Source organism: Rhea pennata, chromosome 19 (assembly GCF_028389875.1).
Source record: "Rhea pennata isolate bPtePen1 chromosome 19, bPtePen1.pri, whole genome shotgun sequence".
NCBI classification, from domain to species: domain Eukaryota; kingdom Metazoa; phylum Chordata; class Aves; order Rheiformes; family Rheidae; genus Rhea; species Rhea pennata.
In genome coordinates this window covers 241,649-265,444 of record NC_084681.1, presented here as the reverse complement: position 1 = coordinate 265,444, position 23,796 = coordinate 241,649, and the positions used below count along the sequence as shown (strand labels likewise).

Here is a 23,796-nt window from a genome sequence, read left to right as displayed (position 1 = left end):
ATCATGGAGGAGTTCCGGCGGGCCTACGCGCGGCTCTGCGAGGCGGGCGGCGCGGCGCCGCAGGAGGCCGTGCTGCGGCGGCTGCGGGAGCCCGGCGCGGCGCCGGGGCGCGGCCGCCTGGACCTCGCGGCGCAGAGCCTCTCGCTGGAGACGTGCGGCGCGCTGGGCCGGCTGCTGCCCGGCGCTGCACCCTTCGCCGAGGTGGCGCTTGGCGACTGCGGGCTCAGTGAGGAAGGTGGGCCGCGGTAGGGCCTCGCGGGCCGCCCGCTCCGGTGCCCGGTGGGCACCGTGGCCGACCTCGTGCCGGGGCCTCGCCGGCCGTTGTTAGCCAGAGCGGCGTGGCATTCGCACCTCGCAGGCTGGCCCTACTCTTGCTAGGCTGTTTCGAGGCCCAGTCACATGCCCCCAGCCTTGCTCCCTGCTCGCCTTCCTGGCACTTTCTCACCCTGTATAGGAGACCCACAAATAGGAGGCCAAAACCCTCTCCACGGTGAATGCGATAGGGAGGTGCTCTGGCGTCTGCAGCCGTGGCATGCTCAGTGGCTGCGGCCCTGCCCTGTGCCTGGTCAGGGGCATGCTGGCCCTCCAGGCCTGAGCTGCCAGGCAGAATTCGACTGAGAAGTTGCAATGGAGCCCTAATTGTGGTCAGGCTGCAGGCAGCAAGGGAACTGTATCGCAGCCTTTGAGGTAGTAGGGTCCCAATAGCAATATAAAACGTAATTGTTGATCTTCAGGAATCATCTGTTAGCAAAGACAATAGACTAGAGAATAAATATTTCTTGTTTCAACCAAATTAATTTGTGTGATCTTGACTAGACAGTGAGACAACAGCATAGTCTGAACATGCTTGTAAACAGAGCTGTTTTCCTTCTGCGTTCAAGGGCCTGTTGGCTGTGCATGTGCATGAAGGGGTTCTTGGTGGCTGCTGTTAGAGGCTGTGGTGATTAGAATGATAATCTGTTAATTGTAATCACTAGATCATTAATTCCAGCACGTATTGGATTAGGATTCTGTAGGACATAGTAGGGTGATTCTCTATTCAGCCTCTGTTGTGTAGACAGATTAAGCCAGTGATCATCCTGTCTTTGTGGTCTGTCCGGACCTGGCTGTTTTAATGGCTGTGTTAAGAAGGTGTATAGTATAAGATGCAGTTCTCTGTTTAGGTTCCTCTTTTTCTAGGAATATATAATCTCCATCCTTGGGGCTTCAGACTCGCACTTCCCAGCAGCACTGACTGTTCATTGAGTGAGATGCTTTGTTGTAGCCATATCTCCTGAGCTGGCTGGTTGAAATCACACTTCCTTCCTGCTCAGGGAGAAGATTACATGTGCGAAGTAAAGAGCCTTCTTTTTTTCTTTTTTTCTATCCAGGTGTCAAACTTCTGTTACATGGGCTTTGCTCCAACACTACAGTCAAGTGTTTGGATTTGAAGGTGAGTTAGAGTAAGCATAAAACGAAACAAAGAAGGAGGGAGGGGAGTAAGAGCACAGTTTTAGTGGGAGTTAGGAATAGAAAATCCTGGTACAGGATTGTTCTGCAGCATGTGTAGTCCTGTAAATTTCCACTTCTTGAGTGACTTGGTCCTCTCCCCTTATCCACCATGTTACAGCAGCCCCCAAATTACTTGGTAATTTATCTCTCTCTGTGTTTTTTTTCCCAGTTCTTTTGTTTTGCTAGAGTTACTGCTGCATGTTTTTTGTTGATTGCTGCTCAGTCAGATAGGGCATATGTAGACTTTTCTTTGAGTTTCTCTATTAATCACTGACTTAATAGTTGCTTAACTCGCTCTTCTGTGGAGTTCATTGAGTTTGTTGGTATTCTTCTGCTAGCTTGCGACTTGTAACTAAGCATGTATTTTCATATGTGGTGATCACTTTGCTGTTAGAGGGCCTTTCTAATCTCTGTTCCTGTAGGACATAGCTGTTCCTTATTATCTACAATAATAAACTATATCAGACCTTTCTTTCTCATCTGCATTGGTATTAGCCAAGGTGCTCTTAATGAAGCATATTACAATGGTTCTGCTCATCTAGAATCAACATTTTTTATCCTGTTATGGACCATATTGATCCTTTGCTGTCCTGTGATTTTTGTGAGCCCAGTCAAATGTTCTTAGTCATAATGTCTCGGAAGAATATCCATTATTCTTCCAGGGAGGTTTTGCTTTCTGGAAAGCTCATTGACACGTGAAACAAATGTTGTTCAGACCATCTTTGGCAGGCAAAAGTCCACATTACAGCTGAACTACACCTGGTGCTGTTTGATGTGCTAGCTGGATTGGGGCATGGCATAACTCTCTGATTGCCTAGCACTTTTGTTTCAGGGAAATAACCTGCGAGTCGTAGGAGCAGAAGCTTTGGGAAAACTTCTTAGGCAGAACAAATCCATCAGGAGGTAAACAGCTGCACATATCTCTCTTTCTATTATATTCCTGTTAGATGGAGAACAAAATTGGAAAGGGATGAGGGGTGAGGATGTTTTTCCTTGGGCAGGAGGAATATCAGATGATGCCCTTTCTTGTGAGAGATGGGTCAGGTGAAGGAGTGAGAACTGGTGGGTGCCCTTTGTGAAGATGCAGGGCCTTAGCAGCACCCTTCTCTCTGAAACTGAGTCTCTGTTGTGGAGATGGGTATCTGAATAGGTACCGTGTCCCATTCAGATATTATGCAGGCTGTTAAAACTGCCAGGTTACAGGACAAACTCCAATCCTATCTGATCTTTCCCTCGCTAGCTTAATCTTGGAATGGAACAGCCTGGGTGTGTGGGAAGAGGGCTTCTCCTTTTTCTGCCAGGGACTGGGAGCAAACAGCTTTCTCCAGCGGCTAGATTTACGCAATAACCAGATCAACCATCAAGGGGCGGGAGAACTGGCCATGGCACTGAAACGAAATGCCAGCCTGCAGGAGCTAGGTAAGAGTGACCAATTTGTCCGCTCACAAACACATACAAAAACGTACATGTGTATGTTTTGGGTGTGTTCAGGTTGATTGCAGCCTGCCTGGATCTCTGCAAACTGCTCAGTGTTTTCATTCCCATTTCCCACTCCTGTTTCCCATTTTGCAGACTGTGCAGAGAACAGAGGTCACAGCCCTATGGCTTTTGAGGGGTGAGAACTGTAATTGGCATCTCTGGAACCAAACCTGCAGATGAAGATTATGTTCTTGGAGCAGAACAGTTCCTAGTGGAGGAGGGAGTGGGTTTATTCCCATTCATGAATCCTGTTGGCATGCCTCATATCAGGCTCTGAGACTTACTTTACATTTGCTTTGTCCTCAATGAGGAACTCTCATAAGGTGAAGATGTGAGGGGCATGATTTACTCCCTTGTCAAGCTGGGACAGCTCCCAGCACATAACTCTGCTTAGGATTCATTCTCTCCATTCCTGTTTTGTCAGTCATTTTTCCTCCTCTTGTTCATCTTGCAAGGGGACATAGCAAGAGCTGAGCCCTTCTGGGATTAGTTAACCATGCCTGCAGATGTGTGAGGAGGATGGTTACTCCTGAGTGCTGTATCTCTCAGCAGATTTTGAGTCACTACCTGGATGAAAGTTTGCTTTCCATGTAGATTTGCGCTGGAATAATATTGGGCTTTTGGGTGGCCGAGCTTTGTTGAACTGCCTGCGCTGCAACAAGACCCTGAAGAGACTGGAGCTGGCTGGGAACAATGTTCCCAGTGATATCCTGAAGGCTGTGGGTAAGCAGTACTCGTTGCATGGGAAAGAATCAGTAAGTCTCCTCCTAACTCAGTGCTCAAGGGACATTGGATATTTACTGCTCCAAAAGAGAGCCACCCTCATCCACTTCCTATCTTAACAGCATATACACCGTGTTGCCCTGCATGGCTTCCTCTTGCCCTGTAATGTGGGCTGCTTACGTAGGAGATGTCATTTTTACCAGCAAGAGGAAGAAATAATTTGGATTGAGTTAGACTGCTATGTCATGTGAACATGGAAGAACTTGGGGCTGTAGTTTGTCTCTGAGTAACCAATGGTCAGTTAGATTTGGTTAATGTAGCATGTCCTTTGTCATTGTCCTACTTACACTGGAGCTGAACTGTTCTCATGTGGCTGGGGTGTTGATAACTTGGTATATGCTACTCTTTGATTCCCCTCCATTGTGTCCTTAAGGTGAAAGTGGTCTCTGTACACAGACCAGTCTGAGAGAGGCTACTATCCTGGTGCTTCTGATAGACAGAATGACACCTGGCTGCTATAGTACCGTCTTCTATAGCAATGCTTTCTATTCTGTTGCTATAGAAACATATTCATGCTCTCCTGCTTTTTCTATGTCAGAACAAGCTTTGGATCACAACCAAGACCGTCAGACAATTCTCAGTGAGACCCACAATCGAACCCATGTTCTCAGCAAGGAGGTTTTGAGTTTGAAGAATGAGAAGGCTAAACAGGTCAGCAATTTCCTCATATGTTGGCAGTTCAAGTGAGACAGCTGGAATCTTACGCTATTTGCTGATGTCCTTATGAACCATTCAGTGACAGGACTGTTGTGCACCTGAATTTGCATGTGTATCTTTTAGATTTTAGAAGTACTTGATGTTATTTAGTATGTTACTTCTTTCCCCTGAGCCCTGTTGCCCAGGAATCAAATGCATGACACATATTATGGAGATATGTGCTGCTGAGCATATTCATTTTGGATTCTGCGTGAGTTTGGTGATTTTTCACCCACATTCATGCTTCCACCACTACTTTTGCAACTGTTCTGATGTTTTCCGAGTGATAAAGCTGTAAATATGGGTGTTTTGCTTCTGACACCTAATGTTGTAGAGTTCCTGTGGCTGATGACCTTAATCAGACCTGTAGTCAATCTGTTTAGCCTCCAGTTATTTTCTTTCACAGGAGTGTCTTGACCTGTTTTCAGCTGTCATTAGGAAGATAAAGATGAGAAATGCAAATGGTTTAAGCTGATGCTATTCGTTTTCTCACTGATGTTTGTCTTGCTCACAGTTCTTGGATTTGATGGACATCATAGACAAACAGAAAGAAGAAATAGCCAGGAGCAGCAGGTGAGTTGAATTTCTGGGCACTTTCTGCTCTCTGGCAGCAGGATTGGGCCCTCTCCATCTACCAGAGCTACCAACAAAATATTAGCCCTTTTATTTATTTATTTTTATCTTTCCTGAATGCAGGATGTCTGCAGCACGAGTCAGCCAGCTGCAGGAAACACTGGATGAGCAGCACTCTATTATGAATTCACTGAAAGCCAAGTATGGAGGGGGAAAACTCTAGCTTTCTCACTGTTCTGTGTAGTAGGCAGTGCTGAGCTGAGTTACTAAGAAAGAGAATAATCTTTCTTATTCTGTATTCTAAGTGGCTGGCTTAGTATTTCACTTAGTTCTGCAGTAATGCCCAGAAGGTGTAGTCAGATCAGGCCTATGGCTTTTCCACAGTAAACATTTTGCCTGTTATTAAATAAAAATTGAGTGCATTGATGTAAGAGCTTGTGAATGACGGAGGGAGAAGAGAGAAAAAGAACTGGGGGGGAAGGTGGTGCTGCAGGTGTGTTCCTTGAACTATTTGCAACCTGAAAGAGTCTATTGTGGTCATCTGCTTTGCCTGTCAGTTGGCAGTATCCCATGGGGACTACTGCACATATGAAGAAACCTGATCGATAAGATTCTGTGTTTAGGAACAATGAACTGGAACTGCCCAAAAGTAGTGTTAGACTGTTAAGCTGTCACTTCAGCACTGGCAAGCCTGGTTAGTTCAGTTCTGTCAGCTCAAAGTAGTTTCTTTGTGCCGTGCTTCAGTGTGGCTGTATCACTCACATAGAGAGTAAGCAAGTCACTTCTGATACCTGTGTTTAAAATTCTATCCCTAATTTTAAATAACTTTGCAGTGGTGTAACATAACCAGCTTTGTTCTCCTGTGAGAGTGTGCAAATTCTGAATGGGTCCAGGCAGAGAAAACAGCACCAGGAAAACAGGATGAGACAGCAGGGCAGCAAGCTCTGAAAAGTCCCAGGTCACTGTTTGTAGAGGCTGCTGGGTACAAAGGTTGTCGAATTCCTTTTCCCAGAGGCAAAAATACATCTTTCAGCCATCCTGATTTAATCCACTGCCAAATGTGTGTCCCTGTCTTGTACCGTATGGTGTAGAGAAGTCAATGGAAATGTCCTTCTGGAAAGAACTCTCTGGAAAGTGTCTCTCTGTGTAGGCTGCAGATGACTGAAGCTGCCCTGGCTCTGTCTGAGCAGAAGGTGCACAACCTGGGAGAGCTGCTAAGTGGTATGAAACAGGAACAAACTAGCATGGCTGAGCGCCACCTTAAGGAGCTCCAGCAGCAAAAACAGGTGGGCTGGATAAGTCCTGGTTAGGTTTGAGAGTTGCATTCCAAGCCATATCATACCTGGTTCTTGTGGATTTGGAGGGTGCTGGGTGGGATAAGCAAGCATGACTTTTACCACTAGTGGATTAACAATGGCTGGCCTGACAAAAGTTCTTATGTAAAATAGACAGGTTAGTGTTAGGTGCAGAGTGAAGCCATGGTGACTCTGGCTTGAGTTGAATTTAGCTGGATGTGGTGTTGGATGGGGTAGGTTGGCAGTACAGGAACTCAGGTGAGGGAGTGACAGGTTTTTCTCGGTTTTATTCTGTTTCCAGGAAGGTGTTGATAGAGAAGGCAAACTTTTCCGGGAATTGTCCGCTACCAGTGAGAAGAACGTGCTTCTAAGAAACCAGGTAGAAAAGCAAGCCCAAGGCTGAGAGGTGGGACTTGGGCACTAATTGCCTCTGCTTTCTGTATAGCTGCTGCTTCGCGCAGACTGTCTCTACTGTTTGTGTCTCTACTGATTGTTCTGTACAGGCAACTCCTGCTGATAGCAGGATAAACTCAGATTTTCTCTTTTATGATGGTAAATTCCTTGTAGGTGGATGAATTGGAGAAGAAGTGCAAAGTCCAACAGGATCAGCTCTTCCAGGTGAAACAAGACTTGACTAACACAACAGCAGAGTTGAAGCTTCGGGCTGTGCAGGCTGAGGGTGAGTGAAGCGGCAGAAACAGCTCTTGAGCACCTGCAGGATAGGGTTACTGTCCATGAGTCAATGGTGAGAGACAACCAAAGAGAAAGGGTGGAAAGGTTTATGATCCAACATGGCCTATGTAACAGAAAGGCCTAGGAAGACTAGTTGTAATCTGCTTACCTTTAATCTGCAGAACGCTTAGAAGTAGAGAAGAGAAGATTTAAACAAAGCCTTGAAGACATGGAATCCCTTCGATTAAAAGAGGTAAGACTGGGGTTTCTGCAGCCTCCTGAGGTTAGCTTATTTTTGGCCCTGAGATATGGAAACCTCCGTTTGTTCTCTGGAGGCTGTTGTTTGCTGTCAGATGCTCTTAAAAAGTTTTTAAATTGGTAGGCTTAGATTTAGAGTGAGCAGTAAAGTCCATTTTTACAAGCAGAGCCTAGCTGAAAAGATCACAAGACATTCTGCCAGCTAGCAAGACTTTGTAGCTTGCAAGAGCGTGGGCCAGAGCAGTATATGATTCCGCAAAAGAGGCTTGTCCTTTATGTCACTCTTCTTCGTGCCAGAGATGGGGTTCTATTTCCCGGGTTGGCCTGCAAAAGGTCTTAGGGGTAGGGTTAGGATGAAGAGAAGGAGAGAGGCTGGAGGAACTGTTATGTTCTTATGTCACTCTTGTTTTACATAGTGTTAAATATGAATATACAGTCTTGTCATACTGAAATAAAAGGTGCATTGCTGGAGCAAATGGAGACATGCCTCCTGTTAGGGGTTTAGCTTGCTGATACTTTCTCTGTGATGTAGCAGAGGGATTATGTCTGAATGTGGATAGGGCTGTGATTTAGAGTATTTATTGAGGTGTGGAATCTCTTGAAAATAACTCAATAATTTCTCCAAAGATTTCTAAATCTTTGAAGAAAAGACATTTGCCAGGAAGATTTCAGCAACATTACAAATAGAAAATGAATCTCTTTCTGGTGTTTTGTGCCACTTGAAGATGAGGGCTCGAACTCTGTCTTTTACCTCTTGGATTGGAAGGGATCTCTGTCTAAAGTTTCAGTTTCTAGAGAGCTGATTCTGCCTGTATTGCAATTTGCTACTGGAGCTCTGTGGGAGAAGTAAGAGTTCTTTTTGGTGGTAGCTGTGTCAACAAGAGGATACTCTTTCTCGTGCTGAATGGCAATGTTATATTATGCCTAGAGATCCATGCTTTTCTGGCACTTGCTTAAATGGTTTCTGCTGTTTTGCAGGTGGATTGTATGACGCAGAACATTGAGGCCAGTGAACGTTCTATGCAAGAGAGGATCCAGAAGCTGGAGGCCATCAGGATAGCTCTGGAGGAGGTGAGAGTGCGCCAGGTGCCCTGGAATAATCAGGTAGCAGTGGCAGAAGCAGGCTGTCAGTATTTTAACAGGAGAGCTATATAGATTATTCTGATGCCAGAAGACAGCAACTGGAACGTTCAGTTTCACAGCTAAAAGTTAGACTTGTGGATTCTATTTGAGCAAAAATGAAGTTTCTATTGAACGTAATTGAACTCTTATCGTGATTCAATTCTGCCAGTTTCCTATGTGGTCCGTGTGAGTTGTGTAGCATGTTTCTCCTTATCTGTTCCCCCAGCTAGATGCAGAGCTGCCCTTTCCTATTCCCCTGTCTTTGGAAAGTTTCACCTGTTACTTTCCTACCTATAAATGAAACTTTCCTTGAGTTTAGTTGGCAATCTCAAGGTGAGAAAAGGTATGTAATTTGGGATTCTTCTCACCTCACCCCTGCCCCTGAGTGAGAGAAACAGCTGTGTCACTTTGTAGCCTGCAATTGGAAGCTGCTGCTGTTTTCTGGTCAGTGTTGCAGTGATGCAGCTTCACTGTTTGGAACGATCTTTTATATGTTTTTGGCAGGAGCTAAGCCAAGTCAAAGCAGCTGCACTTACTGAGCGAGGCCAGGCAGAGGAGGAGTTAATAAAAGTTCGGAATCAGGCACGGCTGGAGGAGGTAAGGAGAAGACCCATCTGTGGGCCCTGCCTCTACAGGAAGGAGTGAATTTGGTTGTCTGGCCTATGCATTTGTCTCGGAAACTGATGAGTAACTCCTGCCTCTGGATTTCACTGTCCTGCAAATAGGCTCGTTTCTGAAGGAAGAAGCTCTGAAAAGCCTGCTTTGAAAAGCCTGAATTATCTCAAAAATCTAAGCAATATCCTTGCTTGCTCAGTGCTTTCAAGTAACAACAAAATTGATGTGGATATTGTTGTAGCAGGTTTCATTTAAGCCACCAACTTTTGAAGGTAGCAGTCAGGTCGATCCTTCTGTTTATCAGCAGCTTTCATGTGCTGCTTCTGTTTCTCTGAACTCAGAATAATTTCCCCAGATGGCTATTGCTGCTGGGTAAGAACTGTCACTGTAGAATTGAACTTCTTTAGAATGGCAATAAAGTCAGTACCTTGGGAAAGAGAAAAGGGGATGAGGAAAATACATCAAGAGCCTCTATTAGGATTTTTCCTCATACATAACATCACAAGAAAATGGTATACAGGGTTACAAATACATACAAGCTGGCATGTGTCTGTGGTGGTATACAGCATTCAGAATATGGATGAGAAGACAATGTAACATTAAGTGTAAACACTAGAGGTGGCATTGGTGCTTCTGCCAGAGGAAGTGCCTCTGTGTTTCAGTGAGTGAACTGGGCTTTGCAGTATCTCCATCAGAATGTTTTCCTTGGAGCAGAAGGCAGCTTAGATTCTCTCCTGAATGCGAGAGAGATGTGCCGTATCTTTTAGGGCTAAGCTTTTTTTTGTTCTTTGCTGCCAGTTGACTCCACCAAGGGTGCGTTGTGCTGTTGTAGACAAGAAGGAGAGAATCTTTTTGCAGGAGTGGGAAAGGACAGATTTCTTTTATTTTTCCTTTGTATTTTACAGCAACAACGACTAGAACACTTAGAAGAGAAGCTGCGGCTGATGGCTGAGTCACGGGATGAAGCTTATAACTGTTGCCTTAAGCAAAAACAAGTGGTTGGTGAGGCCCAAGCCAAGGCCAATCAGTTAAGCCTTCATGCTGATGGACTCAGAAGGCAGATAGAGGAACTTCAGCAGGTAATTTGGATGGGAGCAGAGAGATGCTTATCACTGGAGCAGAGCAAATTGCTGATGTTTGGTTATTCATGGATTTGTGCCAGGACCTGAACAATAAAGAACAAGAGAAGGTGACAGAAGTGAATAAAGTAAAAGTGGAGTTACAGGAGCAGATTGGACACCTGCAGGCTGAACGCACAGCACAAGAAGGACTTAGAGAAAAGATTGCAGCCCTGGAGAGACAGCTGAAAGGTGATGGATGTAGCAGGATTATATGTGGTTATCCTTTCGTGCTTATCAAATGGTAGTGCTGGGCACTGTACAGTGGGCCTGGGGCTGACTTATCCTTGTAGGTAGTGACAGCAGTGTTTCCTGCTTGTGTATGCACCCATGAATTAATTCTGGTATGCTTACAGGGATACTTACCTTCAATTTACAGAGAAGACCAAGACTCAAAATTTAACTGCCCCAATCTGCATAGCAAGTAAAATATCTAGATTTCCTGCGCAGTGAGGTGTAACATTTTGCAAAACCTCTCTCATTGTCTCATGTAACTAAAGGCTCCTTGCAAATTCTTATGTGCCTGTCACTCATCCTGATTCCATTGCGCTTGACTGTGCTACAACATGTTGTTCCTGTTTGTTCTAGGAATACCCTGATTTCCTGTAGTAATGCTGTTATTCTTTTCCAGCCCAGTCAAGTAATCACCGAGAGGCGCTACTGGACAAAGAAGGTGAAATCTCCATGCTGCTGGAGAAACTGAGAATGAAAGAGGCTGAGATCTCCAGAATAAGGGAAGAAGAGGCCCAGCGAGCAAGCTTCTTACAGAATGCCGTCATGGCATACGTGCAGGGCTCCCCCTTGGGAACCCCCAGTCCTAGGAAATGAGAGTATGCCCTAAAGAATCCACATAGGGTAAGCAACTCAGGTACAGCTCGTTCTTAAGTGGGATAGTTTTGTCTGAGTGGAGTGGCATGAGGGATTGCAAACATAAGAAAATCCTCTCTTGCTCTTGAGAAATCCTGCTACTGACAGCATAAAGGACTGATGGAAGCAACCATCTAAGGTTGGGGTAGAGGCAGGTGAGTCTGAGTTCATGATGTCGAGCCCTTTCCTTGCACTGCTACAGCATTTGAAACAATTTCAATGTCCTTTTGTATGGTGCTAGTCTGTCAGTGCACCTTCTCATTACTAGTGGTGCTGTGTGTTCCCTGGGAAGTGGTCATTCTGAAGCACTCAGATGCCAGGGCTATTCACAATGAAATTTTGCAAATGACAGGCAGAAGTATTTTTTTATAGCACCCTGTAGATGTGAGCCATTTACTTTGCTCTAAGTCATATACATGGGCTCCAGAAGCTGCTGGAAACACTAGGTCTTAGCCACCTGCGCTTTTTTACCGAATGCTGCAGATGCAAGGACCACTGACAAGGCTTGGGCAGATTTGCTCGCTTTGGCTCTTCTGTCTTGCCTCTCTTTGGCACTGGCAGTAGCGATGGGCAGCAGAGATGCGCTTATTACACATAGAAATAGCTATGCTGAGATGGATCATGTAGTGGCTATCCATATTCTTTTGGGACAGCTGAATTTTGGCCATGATTCAAGCTTTTACAGCATCAACTGACATTTAAACAGAGAGGATCAGTTTCTATTTTTCATCATTGTGAACTGCAGCCCTTGGTCAAAATACAGCAGGATTTTATTCCACCATGACAAATGATAAAACTATCCTGCTGGCTTCTCAGGATCCTGGAATTCGGTGCCATTTTCTGGGCCTTGGGCCGGAGAGTATGATAGTTCTGACCCACTACTGGGGAGATGCTCGTCACAGCACAAAGGGATGGATGTTGCTTCCTTTTCTTGGCAACAGATGTCTATTGAGTGACATGGAAAAGGGGGAGGGGATGTGAGGGCTCTGAACCAGAGAAAGAAGAGAAATCTATCAGGAGACCAATGTGAGAGCCTTCTCTTCCTTTCCCCACTGAGTCTGTGGGGGGCAGGGAATGAATGAATTTTAAGTACATATTTTAAAAGGCAGCTGAAAAATGAAGCTTTTCTTTCTGTGTGTGCTGCCTGCTTTGTGTTCATGATCTGTTTTAAATACTGGGTTTTGCACTGCTTTTTTAATAAAGAGCTTTAGCATTTTGCCATAACACTAGACAGTGAAAATCTACATGAGGTGAATTAGCTATGTAAGTATACAGACTGAGGTTCTGAACCAAGGTAAAAGCAAAGAAGCTGAGAGTTGCGCCTCAGTGACACTTACTACAGTATTCTGCTGTCACCTAGTGCAATAGTGTCTTCTTGCTTTTTTTACTGATGGAGAGGAGAGAGCCTATGCTGGTAGTTAGGTAGTCTGGATCCTAGGCATCTGTAGAGGAGCAGATGAGGGGAGAAGAAAAGCCTGTTACATAGAAATAGTCCCTTGATGTGAGTGTCTCTGTTCTTGGTAGAGTATTTGGTAACATGGAAAAATCCACAGGTTATTGTTATGTAGGATTCCTACTGCTGCATCTTTGCTTCTCAGCATGGTAGGATGAAACTTCTGTAGGGAGGTGGAGGTGAAATCTACAGTGTGGCTGCATGATGCAAGCTGCAATGCAACCAGATTTTAAATCTTCACCCTGGACGGAGGGGGTCATATCGTGTGCGGACCAGCTCTTCAAGTTTCTATGCAACATCTATTGTTCTCTTTCAAAAGGCCGCATATGAGTAACTTGCCCTTCACCGATGGTTTGTTCCTCAGCTGCTAGGAGGAGGAAGCAATGGCTGGAGTAGTGTGGGATTTGGAGGGAATGATGCAGATGGGGCAGGATAAGACGGCTGTATGTGAGCACTCTGCGTTTCTCTTTCAAAGCCCTTTGAAAACCGGTCCAAAACTTCCTGTCGAGGCACTGGCGCCTGCTGTGAGGGCTGCGGGTGGCCGGGGCAGCCCTCGAGTGTCCCTGCGGGCCTCGCCGAGGGCGCCTGGCCGGCTGCACGGCCCGGGGGAGGGGAGGGGAGGGGAGGGGCGGGCCGGGCCGGGCCGGGCCGGGCCGAGCCGAGCGGCGCCACCCCGGGCGGGGCTCCCGGCGGGGGCGGGGGCGGGGCTGGGCGCAGGGCGCCGCTCCCGCCGCAGGGCTGCGCTCGGCTCGGCTCGGCTCGGCTCGGCCCCGCCCCGCGCCGGTCCGTCACTGCGGCGGAGTCGCGGAGGCGCCGCCATCGCGGGCAGATGCAGGCGATCAAGTGTGTGGTGGTGGGCGACGGGTGAGTGCGGCGGCGGCGCGGACAAAGGCGGCGCGGCCTCGCCTCCCGCCGGGGCCCCGCGCCCGGCCGCGCTGAGGGCGCCGGGCCCGCCCCGCCCCGCCCCGCGGCGCGGCCCGGCCCGGCCCGGCCCGGCCCGGCGAAGCGGCCGCGCGGCGCGGCGCGGCGCGGCCCGGCCGAGCGGCCCCGCGGCGGGGAGGCGCGGCCCGGGCGCGGCCTGCGGCGGCGGCGCGGGCTCTCGGCGGGGCCGCGGCCGGGCCCAGCGCTGCGAGGCCGCCGCCGGCGGGGCGGCGAGGCCGGGCCGGCGGGAGCATCGGGCGCCCCGAGCGCGGCCCGTGCGCTGCCTAGTTCGGTCTTCGGCCCCTAACGCGGATGAGCTTCACGGCCAAACGGTGTAGTGCGAGGAAAACAAATACCTCCTTTTAAATCTGTTCCCTTATTTCTCACTGTATGAGGATGAGTTGTCCCAGTGACCTCCCTAAAAATCACAACGTTCACAGGCTTCTCTCAAATCTCCTTTTATTGTCTGTGTCCCGAGGTGAAGTGCAGTGCGTTGCTGCCTCTGACCTCACCGTGTGCCTCTTGTCATCCCTCTCAGTGTTCTCCAGGCTTTTCCTACATGATTCTTTCTGAGAGCTCATCTGTATTCAGGATGTGGGCCTGCAATAGGTTTATTGTGCTTAGTAACTTTTTCTAGTACTCTGTTTGCTTTTCCAGTCACTGCAGCAAGGACTTCAGCAAAAGATTTCCATGCTGGTGTTGTAGTTTAAGACCAAAATAGCAGTGTGAAGACTAAATGAACTCGGCTACCAAAACACTTTAATCATGGGTACATGCAGCTTCTATGAATGAAGTGACTCCCCTGTTCCATGGGAGAGAGGACATAGTCCATGAGAAAAGCTGGGCAGATCACCATAGTGGTTCCTTACATTGTTGCTCTTTTCCACAGGAGAGGGTACACAATCCAGGGGAAATACAAATGAATTAGTGCAGTGGTTTCAGCTGTGCTATGTGTAGTCCTGCTACAGGACCATGGAGTCCCCTGGGTTCTCTCCCCATGTTACTTTAGTTACAGAATTGGGTAGAGAGTACCTGAGCCATTCAGATTCACTCAAGAACCTAACAGCCAGCTGTTGCTGGTGCTCACAGTCTGCTTCTCTGGAAAGTTCTCAACAGTTCACAACTTTCACAGTCATAAATAGGTTTTCTGTACTCATGATATTCCTCTTTTCTTATAACTAAGCAGCTCCTTTATACTATAGGGTTAACTAAAGTTCATATGTTAACTCTTGTCAGCCAGATCCAACCCATGCCAGCTGCCACTGCTGGGTCCACCAATCGCCCCTACCTTCAACAATCCTGGGCTGATATTTTTAGTGATCTACAGTGATGCCAAAATCTCCTCCAAAGTGATAGTATTCAATTTAAAGTTCATTTTTCTTTATGTTTACCTGTCTTTTTTCCCCTTTTTGTGTTTATTGTCATTGAATTCCTGTACCTGGGGAACTTGCATAATTCTGAGTTAATACTAATTTTTTACTTCACTATTTATCCACTTTGCTATATCATTTTGGATGTGTTGAGCAACAGAGAGCCCAGGAGAGAACCCCCATTCATTTCCCCTCTTTTGGTTCTTGGAACAAATACATTTTGTCTGGTTCTTTGCTGGGGCAAAGGTGGGGGGAAAGGAGTGGAAGAAAGCAGTCAGGTGTGTGCTCAGGCAAAGTGCATATGGTGAGTTCAGGCCTGATCCCTGACAGACAGGGAATTCTAGCCTGCTACAGATCTGTTTCCTCACATGTTAACTTTTTTACCTAATTTATTTTTGGGGTAAGGGAAAGGGTAGGTTTTCCTGCCTTATTGCTTCCTGCTGTACTACCCTTCTTTACGCTTGTCACTCTCATCCTCTGCAGAGCTGTAGGGAAGACCTGCTTGCTGATCAGTTACACCACGAATGCCTTTCCTGGAGAATACATCCCCACTGTGTGAGTAGTGACCCTGGGCTTAAGTCGCTCTTTGCTCAATACGCGTACGTGTGTGAAAGTTCACTTTGTAGGTGGAGAGGAGGCTGTCCCTGCTCAGGCTATGAACTGCATGTGTGAGGACGATGCCAGTGGTAGAGCTGTATGTGTGGAGGGTAGAGTACCCCCCACTGGAACTGAGTTCCACCATGCTCCCTCCTGATTCACTACCCCCATGGATTTCATATAAGTCACATGTGGGTCATAACAAGATTGTCACTGATGAGGGTTCTTCATTGGCAGGTTTGATAACTATTCTGCCAATGTCATGGTAGATGGAAAGCCAGTGAACCTAGGCCTCTGGGATACAGCAGGGCAAGAAGACTATGACCGACTACGGCCTCTTTCTTATCCACAGACGGTGAGTGCTGAGCTTGAACTGACCTGTAACTGTTCCCTGTTGGGGACAGGGCAGCTCCCAAGGACAGCCAGATTTTAAGCAGGCCGTTTTTCCTTTAAGGAAAGTCTTTTAATTTTCCTTTAAGGAAAGTTCCTGCATCTGCAGCCAAAATTCTCCTTGTTTAAGGAGGATCACAGCTGAAATTCTCCCAACAGATCATCCCATTCTAGTCCTATGTTGTAATGGTGTTTGAACAGTGACACATGCCACTGGCAGGGTCTGTTGCAAGGAATGTAGTAGGGCTTCTTTGCAGCCAAACAATGTTCTGGATTCCCATTTTCTCTCAATGGCACAGTTCACTATTGGGCTGCACTGGTAGCGTTTCCCTGCATGTAATGATTGCTACCTTCACCGTCAGGTGTGAAGAGTGTACCACAGTTAAGGTATTTGTGGCCACAGGCTCTTAACATAATGAGACCAGTATTATGCATCAAGATGAAGTCATATACCCCAAATCTCTCTCTTCCCTCTGTGAATTATTTTCATCCTCTTAATGGGGAAGAGTTTATTATAGCCACAGTCCTCACTGGTGAGAGGTAGTTGTCCTCCCTAAGGCTCCCTCTCCACCCTCTCTCCATTATCTCTAGCTGTTCCTTTCCACATGACTAACTCTCTTGTTTCCACACAGGATGTTTTCTTGATCTGCTTCTCCCTTGTGAGTCCAGCCTCCTTTGAGAACGTCCGAGCGAAGGTAATGTGTTCTTTTGCCAGGGGAGGCAGCGGAAGGGAGGAACTAGTGAAATCCTATGTCCCACTCAACACCACACTTAAAATGACACAATCTCTAGCACTCATTTTTTGAGAGGAACATTCATAGTCTGTGGAGTTTGAGAGGAGCCTACTTGTATTAATGAGTTCTTTGTCTAAGTCTTTGCCTTTTGGAATCTGACACTTAAAGAAGATAAGAGATATGATGTCCTAGAAGCTAAAATGGAGTTAAGGGAATCAGTGTGTGCTGAGCTGGCTAATACTGTCTGTCATGATTCCCTATCTCTGTGCCTTCATTATTACATCTACACCACTATGTTTCCACAGAACATCTTCAGAACCATAGGCAGAAGTATCCTGTTCAGGTGTTGCCAGCATGTCAGATATTACTAAAATCCTTGCTTCTAACAGTGAAAGCATCTGGGTGGCTGCATCTCCTGGCATAGCTACTGTTCTCATCTGGCTTCTCTGTTTCAGTGGTACCCTGAGGTCCGACACCATTGCCCAAATACACCTATCATTCTGGTGGGCACCAAGCTGGACTTGAGGGATGATAAGGACACCATTGAAAGGCTACGTGATAAGAAACTAGCCCCTATCACCTACCCCCAAGGTTTGGCCATGGCTCGAGAGATTGGTGAGTTTGGTGAGCTGGCAAATCTCCGTGGTGCTGAGGGTTTTTTTTTTTGTTTGTTTTTGTTTTTTACTGGGTGAGGGACACTATTACCTCTTAAGACTGGTGTGATTGAGCTGGAGTTCTCTTTCCTGTAGGGTCGGTTAAATACCTTGAGTGCTCTGCTCTGACGCAGCGGGGCTTGAAGACGGTGTTTGATGAAGCCATCCGGGCTGTGCTCTGCCCACCACCTGTGAAGAAGCCTGGCAAAAAGTGCACCGTGTTCTGAGGGCTGTGGCCTGGGTGCTGGCTCAGCATGTTGTTGTCCTCCGACAGATTGCGTATTAGCTGAGTGTTTCTGGAGGGGGCTGGGATGTGTAGGGCCCTTCATCATGTACGAAGTCAGTGTTTTTTAAATGTCTCTTTGATTTAACGTCAGTGTTGATGTGAAGGGGCAGTGGGTGCAGGAGACTAGCTGGGGGACTGTGGAGCCCCCAGGGGAGGTACAGTGGGGAAGGCAAGGTAGCTCCTTGAGGCAACAGGCTGTTGTGACTCTCCTGAACTCCAAGCTGAAAGAGCTGAGACATCCATCCTGTGTTGGAAACACCTGTTTTATACCTGCAGGGTGAAAAGGTGGTGAAGATCCTTGTAAGAGTGGGGAAGGAGCTGACAGAAGTAGTGTTGAATGACAAGAGCAGCTAGGAGAGCAGTAGGGTCTCCTTGCCCAGCCTGCTGTGGCTAACAAATCGGTGCTCTACCAGATATGTGCCTGAGACTGTTACAGGAATCAAAACCAGCTCTTGAAGGCGTCAAAAAATAAATGAGATGCAAGGCTGAAGAACTAATCATTAGGTGCTTTACTGGGTACTAACCAAACTCAGTGAGTGAAACAGCCCTGTGCAGTTGATGTATTTGCCTTTTAATGTGCGCACACGGTAGGACAGCGTGGTGCTGCTCCCTCTTCATCAGTCTTTAGCAGGGCCTCCCCTCCACAACCCAGCTTCTGCAGAGCAGGGCTGAGGTTGTTGCCTCTGCTTTGTTTTTTTCTACTAAAGACAGTGAAAGAAGCAATGAGGAGTCTGCTAGCTTCTCCCTTCCCTTCCCACTGGAAGTGAAGGTGGACTCTATGGATTTGGATGGAACAGGGAGAGCGTCCAAAGGGTTGTGGGGGGAAGAGGGTTGGAACAAAGACAGGTCCAGTTTCTAATCATCATGTAGAGTGAAAGATAAAACCTTATTTGGTGCAATAAACATTCTCCATGACGGTGTATCTGAGCTTTATTATATAGAAGCCTCCTAATGGTAATTTTCTGCCTTACTTATACAGGTTTCAGCCCTGTTGCCCCTCTTCTGCAACATGGGGCAAGATTTTTTTTTTTTTTTTACTGCTTTTACTGGTTTCCATCCAGTTTACATCTGTGCCGTATTAGTATGAAAATTAAGGCCAGGTTTGAAAAGCAGGTGTCATCTTAGGAGACAAGAAATCCCCCATCAACCATCAATGAGCTGCCAGTTGTCATAGCACTCTTGTCACTGAGCAGGAAGAGAATGCTGTTCACAACATCATCCACCTCTGGAATCAAACACACAGAGACCATCTGATGCACCCCTGAAGCGGTACTAAATGGCCTCTAAATGTAATTGAAGCAGGGAAGAATCTCCACCTCCTGGCTGTACTTGGTTTGATACACAGTGCAGCCCAGGTGAGAGCTGGGCAGCTTGAATAGGAGCTGGACATGCAAAAGTCCTTGTTGCAATCACACAATAGATATTTAGTTCACAGCAAGCACCTACACACTTTCCCCCCGCCACTTGATCATATTTATGAACAATAGAGTAAGTGCATTCCACTTGTCCTAAACTGAGAGGGTTCTAGAAGAGGAGCAGTAAGGTTGTCTTGCCTGTCCTCATTAAGTGATTCATAATTCAGCTACAGCCACTCAGCAGAGTTGTGACTTTGCCCACAAAATAAGCAAGTTACCTATGGCGCTAATGTCAACTAAGGGGAGAGCGTGGCTATGACAAAGAGCCTAGCCTGGTAGCAAGTCTACACCACTGACCTGCAAACTTTCCCAGTGGAATCCGGTTAATCATGGCAGCAGATTTCTGAGGGTCACTCCAGTTAATTCTCCCCATGTCAGTCATAACCACTGTGGGGTTCACAGTGTTCACCCTAATCTGGGACCAAGAACAACAAACACACCATGTAACCAGACTGCTCTGAGAGGAACTACTTGTGTTTAACTTCCACACCGTTCTTTCTCTCAGAAAGAATCCTACCTTGTGGGGCCCCAGCTCCATTGCCATCACCTTGCTCAGCATATCCAAAGCACTTTTTGTAGAACCTTCAATAGGAAGGAAAAACGAGGCATTTAAGTGCGTAGCGCTTAGTCTGGATTGCATAGAAGTATTTCACTTTCCCCAGAACTGGTAGCCAGCACCTGGGTGGCTGTGAGTCTCCAGCTAGTCAAAGATGATTAAAGGTACACACACTTACAATAGACGGCATGATCCCGCAGAGCACGCTGAGATGCCTGGCTAGAGACATTTACAATTGCACCTGGCACCCCTTGTGCAATCATCTGCCGAGCAACAATCTAGAAACAAAGGGATGCCAGAATCAGAGAGAGAAATCACCATTGTGTTCAGTGGGAACCTTCCGGGGATATTACAGTAGACAAGAAAGCCAAAAACATGAAGAAGAACTGAGTCCCAGCAACCTCACACTTTCTAAAACGAGAGGGAGAGGGAGAGGGAGGGAGGGAGGGGGGGGGGGGGGTGGGGGGGTGTGAGAGAGGGAGGGAGGGAGGGAGGGAGAATGGGCAATATGCACAAATTGTCAGGTTTAAGTTTAGGTTACAGACTTATCTCCACTCTGCTGAACAACTTGGTCACTGTTGCTTACTGGATAACTGTAGTCATAATTCCTCCTCACCTGGGAAACATGAAGCACAGACCGAAAATTCACATCAAGAGTCCTACAAATAAAGCAAAACAGAAAGTTGCAGAGCAGTTGCAGCCCAGGCCAGAGAGGAATTGTTTTGGGAGGCAAGAGAGGACAACTTGCTGCTAGCGCCTTGGAAACACTGGGTGAAACTCTAAACATAGTAAGAAATGCCAGGGTGACTGGCTAGTAAGAATGAGTGCACTCACTTTCAGCAATAACCATTCATCAGAAGCAAGCTGTTTAGAGGCCTCTTCCCCTGTGCAGAGGGAGAGGTGCAATCTGCTTCCTCACGTTATTTCTAGGAGGACTCTGTTCTTCGGTGGACTAATCTAGTACCATCGTTAAAGTTTAAACAGAGAGGTCTGGGCCTGCGCCAGTGCCTCCTCTTACGCCAAATCAAACCTTCATGAGTTTTTAAAGCAACAAATAAATCTGCTATATAATGTGTAGAAACAGCATTTCTTGTATTTGCCACGTAAGCCATTTAAGCCTTCCTTAGGTTGTTACCAGCCCATTCTATGCAGTGCTCTAAGTAGCACCTGAGCATTTTATAATCTAGCTATGAAGCAATCAATTCTTCAACATAGCTTCACATTTGCCATTTTTAATGAAGGGACAAAGCATGATCCCTCTTCTCAGATTCACCATATCCCATTACATAAAGCTCACACCCAGCTGGAGCTCTTTCTACAAATGATGTTTTGTTTTCAAAGAAAATAAGTGAGTTTGATTTTTCACAGTTTCATACAGCTTAACCTAACTTTGTCTTCTCTAGCTGAATGATCAACAATTGTGTTTCAATACAGGAGGGTCAGTGCTATTTTGGAAGCTCTGGATAAATAGCTTGATTAACACGCTTCTCTGCTGCTCAGATTGGCTAGAGGGGCCTTCTGTGTAAGTAAAAGTGATGAAGCTGCAAGGGTCTGACTGCTCAGTAACAGCATAAAATAGCCTCAGTGCTTTACTTAGCTGCTGGCTGATATTTAACAACAGGGTGGAAGGTGATTACTTGAAGTAAAGAAAAGCAGTCAAAACCAGTAACAGGCAATGAACCACTGAGGAAGTGAGTGTTATAGGCATTCCAAGAGTATGTGAGAGACACTGGTACCTGCTATTTTCCCTCGTAACACATACCAATTTCTGGAAAGCTTTGCCACAAATTTTGTGCTCACTGTTTTGCTAAAGATCAGCATAGGCCTTTTGGACGCCAGTGCAAGGCCGGGCAGCAGCGGCACTCACCTGTCCAGGGCTTCGCGCGTCACCTCCAAGAAGGGCTGCAGCAGCGCCACGGCCGCGTTGTTCACCAGCAGCTCGAAGGGCCCCGCAGTGCCCAGCGCCGCCTCTGTGGCATCCCAGTCGGCCAGGTCAAGGCACAGGGGCTTGATGCCGGGGCACTGTGGCGAGGAGGCACTCAGCAGGATGGCGGGGGGCGGGGGAGGTCCTGCAGCCGGAGCGGCGGCGGGGGGGGGGGGATGCAGCAGGAGTGGGGGGGGTAAGGGGGCAGGGGGTCCCACAGCGGGGGGGGGGCCCACAGCAGGAGTGTTGGGGGTTAACGGGGCAGGGGGTCCTGCAGCAGGGGGGGGGGCCACAGCAGGAGTGGTGGGGGGGTAAGGGGGCAGGGGGCCCTGCAGCGGGGAAGGGAGCAGTGGGGGGGAGTCCCACAGCAGGAGTGGTGGGGGGGTGAGGGGGCAGGGGGGGTCCCACAGCGGGGGGGGGGCCCACAGCAGGAGTGGTGGGGGGTGAGGGGGCAGGGGGGGTCCCACAGCGGGGGGGGGGGCCCACAGCAGGAGTGGTGGGGGGTGAGGGGGGGGGGGTCCCATAGCAGGGGGGAGACCCACAGCAGGAGTGGCAGGGGGTGAGGGGGGCAGGGGGGTCCCGCAGCCGGGGGGGGGGCGGGGAGGCAGGGGGGGTCCCACAGCGGGAGTGGGGGGGGGGTGAGGGGGGCAGGGCGTCCTGCAGCGGGGGGGGGGGGGTCCCACAGCAGGAGTGGTGGGGGCTGAGGGGGGCAGGGGGTCCTGCAGCGGGGGGGGGGCGGGGAGGCAGGGGGGTCCCACAGCAGGAGTGGTGGGGGCTGAGGGGGGCAGGGGGGTCCCGCAGCAGGGGGGGGTCCCATAGCAGGGGGGAGGCCCACAGCAGGAGTGGCAGGGGGTGAGGGGGGCAGGGGGGTCCCGCAGCCGGGGGGGGGCGGGGAGGCAGGGGGGGTCCCACAGCAGGAGTGGGGGGGGGGGTGAGGGGGGCAGGGCGTCCTGCAGCGGGGGGGGGGGGGGTCCCACAGCAGGAGTGGTGGGGGCTGAAGGGGGCAGGGGGTCCCGCAGCAGGGGGGGGTCCCATAGCAGGGGGGAGGCCCACAGCAGGAGTGGCAGGGGCTGAGGGGGGCAGGGGGTCCTGCAGCGGGGGGGGGGGCGGGGAGGCAGGGGGGTCCCACAGCAGGAGTGGTGGGGGCTGAGGGGGGCAGGGGGGTCCCGCAGCAGGGGGGGGTCCCATAGCAGGGGGGAGGCCCACAGCAGGAGTGGCAGGGGGTGAGGGGGGCAGGGGGGTCCCGCAGCCGGGGGGGGGCGGGGAGGCAGGGGGGGTCCCACAGCAGGAGTGGCAGGGGGTGAGGGGGGCAGGGGGGTCCCGCAGCCGGGGGGGGGCGGGGAGGCAGGGGGGGGTCCCACAGCGGGAGTGGGGGGGGGGGTGAGGGGGGCAGGGCGTCCTGCAGCGGGGGGGGGGTCCCACAGCAGGAGTGGTGGGGGCTGAGGGGGGCAGGGGGTCCCGCAGCAGGGGGGGGTCCCATAGCAGGGGGGAGGCCCACAGCAGGAGTGGCAGGGGGTGAGGGGGGCAGGGGGTCCCGCAGCGGGGGGGGGGGGGGGCGGGGAGGCGGGGGGGGGGGTTCCCACAGCAGGAGTGGGGGGGGGGTGAGGGGGGCAGGGGGTCCTGCAGCGGGGGGGGTCCCATAGCAGGGGGGAGGCCCACAGCAGGAGTGGCAGGGGCTGAGGGGGGCAGGGGGTCCTGCAGCGGGGGGGGGGGCGGGGAGGCAGGGGGGTCCCACAGCAGGAGTGGTGGGGGCTGAGGGGGGCAGGGGGTCCCGCAGCAGGGGGGGGTCCCATAGCAGGGGGGAGGCCCACAGCAGGAGTGGCAGGGGGTGAGGGGGGCAGGGGGTCCTGCAGCGGGGGGGGATGGGGGGTGAGGGAGCAGGGGGGGCGGGGGGGGTCCCGCAGCCGGAGTGTCGGGCCCGGGCCCGGCGCTACCTCCCGCGCCAGGCTCTCCAGATCGGCCGCGGTGCGGCTCAGCGCGGTGACCTGGGCCCCGGCCCTGCTCAGCGCCGCCGCCACGGCGCGCCCGATCCCTGCGGAGAGGCGGCGTCAGCCCCGCCCGAACCGGCGCCCGCACCGGCCCCGCAACCGGCCCCGGCCCGGTCACCTTTGCCGGCCCCAGTCACCAGGGCCCGGCGGCCGCAGAAGCCGAGCGGCGCCTCCATGCTGCGGGCGGGCGGGCTACGGCCTGGGCGGGCCGGGGCGGCGCCGGGGCTGGCAGCGCCCGCGGGCGGAGCGGCTCTGGCGCCTGGCGGGGCGGCGACATGCGCCCCCCGCCCGCCGCCGCTCTCGGGCAGCCCCCGGACGCGGCCGAGCCGGCAGCAGCGGGCAGAGCCGGGCCGCGCAGCAGCCCCGTCCACGGAGAGCGGCAGCAGAGGCCCCCTCTGGGCTCACCGCGCAGGAGACAGGCGCTCCGAGCTCACTTTTTTTTGGCTCTGGTTCTCACTGGAGCACCATACTGAGAGGCCATAGGAAAGCAGGCTCGTTATGAGACGCACAGGATCTCTCATGCAGCACCCTGCAACAACA

The 23,796-nt window shown here is 50.1% G+C and overlaps 3 protein-coding genes across 4 annotated transcripts; 2 read left to right on the top strand and 1 right to left on the bottom strand.

Annotated features, from left to right (window-relative positions):
• The first annotated feature begins 3 nt into the window (after positions 1 to 3).
• Positions 4 to 15,264, top strand: LRRC45 (leucine rich repeat containing 45). The gene is made up of 18 exons (XM_062591840.1): positions 4 to 235; positions 1,371 to 1,432; positions 2,324 to 2,394; positions 2,732 to 2,910; positions 3,565 to 3,693; positions 4,292 to 4,404; positions 4,964 to 5,022; positions 5,146 to 5,223; positions 6,173 to 6,308; positions 6,619 to 6,696; positions 6,885 to 6,996; positions 7,172 to 7,242; positions 8,226 to 8,318; positions 8,874 to 8,966; positions 9,890 to 10,063; positions 10,147 to 10,294; positions 10,734 to 10,957; positions 15,197 to 15,264. Exons 1-17 carry the CDS (start codon positions 4 to 6, stop codon positions 10,928 to 10,930), a joined length of 2,025 nt encoding a protein of 674 aa, XP_062447824.1. The 3' UTR covers positions 10,931 to 10,957; positions 15,197 to 15,264.
• RAC3 (Rac family small GTPase 3) lies at positions 13,141 to 18,293 on the top strand. Of its 2 annotated transcripts, XM_062591843.1 has the most exons (6): positions 13,141 to 13,286; positions 15,197 to 15,268; positions 15,548 to 15,665; positions 16,333 to 16,395; positions 16,890 to 17,049; positions 17,184 to 18,293. In XM_062591843.1, the coding sequence occupies exons 1-6, from the start codon at positions 13,252 to 13,254 to the stop codon at positions 17,312 to 17,314; spliced, it is 579 nt and encodes a 192-aa protein (XP_062447827.1). In that variant the 5' UTR covers positions 13,141 to 13,251; the 3' UTR covers positions 17,315 to 18,293. The 2 variants fall into 2 exon arrangements, with proteins under 2 accessions (XP_062447827.1, XP_062447826.1); XM_062591842.1 differs by lacking the exon at positions 15,197 to 15,268 and having other exon boundaries at positions 13,161 to 13,286.
• DCXR (dicarbonyl and L-xylulose reductase) lies at positions 18,286 to 23,470 on the bottom strand. The gene is made up of 8 exons (XM_062591841.1): positions 23,375 to 23,470; positions 23,203 to 23,300; positions 21,212 to 21,366; positions 19,961 to 20,003; positions 19,523 to 19,622; positions 19,306 to 19,370; positions 19,086 to 19,203; positions 18,286 to 18,598 (listed from the first exon to the last, which is right to left on the bottom strand). The coding sequence occupies exons 1-8, from the start codon at positions 23,430 to 23,432 to the stop codon at positions 18,495 to 18,497; spliced, it is 741 nt and encodes a 246-aa protein (XP_062447825.1). The 5' UTR covers positions 23,433 to 23,470; the 3' UTR covers positions 18,286 to 18,494.
• Between the last annotated feature and the right edge of the window lie 326 nt (positions 23,471 to 23,796).

Excerpts from the sequence above, each read along its gene's own strand:
- LRRC45 (XM_062591840.1), top strand. The coding sequence starts at position 4 with ATGGAGGAGTTCCGGCGGGCCTACGCGCGGCTCTGCGAGGCGGGCGGC. Across the intron at positions 5,023-5,145 it reads GAAATAGCCAGGAGCAGCAG|GATGTCTGCAGCACGAGTCA; the intron begins GTGAGTTGAATT and ends TCCTGAATGCAG. Across the intron at positions 7,243-8,225 it reads AATCCCTTCGATTAAAAGAG|GTGGATTGTATGACGCAGAA; the intron begins GTAAGACTGGGG and ends GCTGTTTTGCAG.
- RAC3 (XM_062591843.1), top strand. The coding sequence starts at position 13,252 with ATGCAGGCGATCAAGTGTGTGGTGGTGGGCGACGG. Across the intron at positions 15,269-15,547 it reads GGAGAATACATCCCCACTGT|GTTTGATAACTATTCTGCCA; the intron begins GTGAGTAGTGAC and ends CTTCATTGGCAG. Across the intron at positions 15,666-16,332 it reads CTCTTTCTTATCCACAGACG|GATGTTTTCTTGATCTGCTT; the intron begins GTGAGTGCTGAG and ends GTTTCCACACAG.
- DCXR (XM_062591841.1), bottom strand. The coding sequence starts at position 23,432 with ATGGAGGCGCCGCTCGGCTTCTGCGGCCGCCGGGCCCTGGTGACTGGG. Across the intron at positions 23,301-23,374 it reads GGTGACTGGGGCCGGCAAAG|GGATCGGGCGCGCCGTGGCG; the intron begins GTGACCGGGCCG and ends GCCTCTCCGCAG. Across the intron at positions 21,367-23,202 it reads TGGAGAGCCTGGCGCGGGAG|TGCCCCGGCATCAAGCCCCT; the intron begins GTAGCGCCGGGC and ends TCCTCGCCACAG.